This window comes from Saprolegnia diclina, assembly GCF_000281045.1.
Source record: "Saprolegnia diclina VS20 unplaced genomic scaffold supercont1.7, whole genome shotgun sequence".
In the NCBI taxonomy this organism is placed as follows: Eukaryota; Oomycota; class Saprolegniomycetes; order Saprolegniales; family Saprolegniaceae; genus Saprolegnia; species Saprolegnia diclina.
Window position 1 is genome coordinate 323,241 of NW_008246074.1, and position 2,333 is coordinate 325,573.

The 2,333-nt window shown below is 51.8% G+C and overlaps 1 protein-coding gene across 1 annotated transcript; it reads left to right on the forward strand.

The window, feature by feature from the left end:
* Nucleotides 1-1,378: 1,378 nt before the first annotated feature.
* SDRG_03021 (hypothetical protein) lies at nt 1,379-2,088 on the forward strand (the record flags this gene model as incomplete). The annotated part of the gene is made up of 2 exons (XM_008608637.1): nt 1,379-1,723; nt 1,768-2,088. 2 exons carry the CDS (start codon nt 1,379-1,381, stop codon nt 2,086-2,088), a joined length of 666 nt encoding a protein of 221 aa, XP_008606859.1.
* Nucleotides 2,089-2,333: the final 245 nt, after the last annotated feature.

The following is a 2,333-nucleotide window of genomic DNA, read 5'->3' on the forward strand; positions in this document are numbered from 1 at the left end:
GGCGTTCTACAACATGTGGAAGATCTGGATGCGCCGACATCCACGATCGATCACTTCACAAGTGGTTGACCAACTCCCGAGAACTGCCCACCCACCCACGCCCCGCCCGCGAGTCGACAAACGAGCAAGTGGCATGGGTCAATAATAAAGAGGGTGTATCACGACCCGTATTTAATTAAAAAATTACGGCAGAGCGCCCAGCGAAGTCCAATACAAATGCCTGAGGAAGCGCAAGCGCCGAATGCCTCATCCGGATAATGATTATTTGGAGAATTTTCATTAAAATGGACTGGGCGCCGCGGATCGCTGCATGGGTCTACGTGCGTATAGCACTTGGAACATAGCTTTTTACGGCGCACGAAGATAGCTTATGCATGAACAAGCATTTACCGTATCGATAAGGCTTCTAAACGCGCGAAATGAGTTACTACATGCTACGTATGTCCGCAAATAGTGCCAAGTTGACCTGGCCTCGGATACACAAACATAAATATGAGGGTGACCGAGAGTCCGTCCCAAAACGAGACTTTGCACGCACTTCTAACACATCGTCGTGGATGTGTGTGCGAAGTTTCGTTCCCAACAGAGCTCCCACACACCCCCATTTACGTTGCCAAAGACAACAAATACTATGATTTTGGACAAAATGGACTCGTAAACATGAGAATGGGGGTGACCGAGAGTCCGTCCCAAAACGAGACTTTGCACGCACTTTTAACACATAGTCGTGGATGTGTGTGCGAAGTTTCGTTCCCAACAGAGCTCCCACACACCCCCATTTTCATCGCTACGACAAATTCTGGATGCGTGTATTTAGTCAACATATCAGTGATTGTCAGGCCTTGTGAGCGCTGGCTGTCGAAAGCTATTCTTGTATATTACAGTGTTTTCGTTTTTGATACAGTGGATGCCAAAATCCTGTGTGGAGCCGGTTTCCTCACCGAACCCAACAAATGTATTGGGCAAACAACTGGAGCCTCAGCCGCAGGATTCGCCGATTTTTGTATGGCGTGATCAGGGATGGTGAGTGAATACCAGTTGAGTCGCGTTACCGACTCATGAGTCGATTCACTCAGAGTGAATCGCTATTCACTCAGGCACCTTGTTGAGTGAGTGCTTATGAGTGGGTTGAGTCACCCACTTCGAACCCCGGGATGGCGTGGCATTTTAGCGTATTTAAGGCGCATTTAATATCCGGAATTAAAAGCAAGACATCGCTAGACCGCATGATGCGTCATAGACACAACAGTTGAGATTTCAGAATGGATCCTTGCCAATTCTCTACAAAGTGCACTGGACGGCAATTGTCGGGTGTACGAATGGCTGAGGAGGGAACGCACGCGTGTGCCTTCAGCAAAGACCCAACCAAATTTGTTCCATGGCGACCATCAACGCTTCCAACGTTTCCAACGCTCCTGTGTCGGCCAACGCTCCAATTCTCGAAGAGATCAAGGACCGGACCTCATGGGTTTGGGAGCATTTCGGCAAGTACGAGCGTGTGCCAAGCGAGAACGACAAAGCCGCCGTTTACGACTACGTATGCCGCGTGTGCCTGAGCAACAAGAGTAAGTTTAGCGACTGTATCGTCGCCCTCTACGAGGGGAGTGCGTCGAATACGCTCCGCCATTTCAAGCACAAACACCCGTCCCTCGTCCCCAAGGCCAGCGTGCGCAAGGCTGCTCCACAGAAGCCGGCCAGCAACAGTACCGAGAAGGCCAGCAATGTTGGCCGGAAGCAAAGTGGAACCTTGGATGGCTACCTCTTCAGGAGCGTGTCTTCTCGCTTTGCAAGCTGATCGACTCGCCGTTGCGCCAGAACCTCGGCGACGTCAAGTTCGAGATGCTACTTGTTCTGGCCTTCAACAAGGAGTTCATTCGGTCCGAGACCGACGACGCCACGCTGGCCGATGCCCTCGAGTCGACAACGTCTGCTTCGCAAGCTGCTGCGACGCTCGTCAACTTGTTCGACCTCGACGCCAACAACGATGAGACCGAGTCGGGCATCAACATCGCTGAAACACTTGGTACAGCGGAGGTTGATCCTACGCATGCGCGGGCCAAGAAGCGCAAACATTGTAGCGTTGAGTAGGCCCTGAGTCGGCTCCGAGTCACTCAGAGTCGTGAGTCAACTCACATCAATAAATTTTGAGTCGTGAGTGAATACGTATTCACTCATTACGAAAATGGCCCATACTCACCATCCCTGGGCGTGATACACCCTCTTTATTATTGACCCATGCTGCCGCGGCGGCAGTCACTTGACGATCTTCATGCACCCGCGCGCTAACTGCTCCGTCTTCCTCGCGCAGGCGCTGACGGTGCCGACGCTCAGGC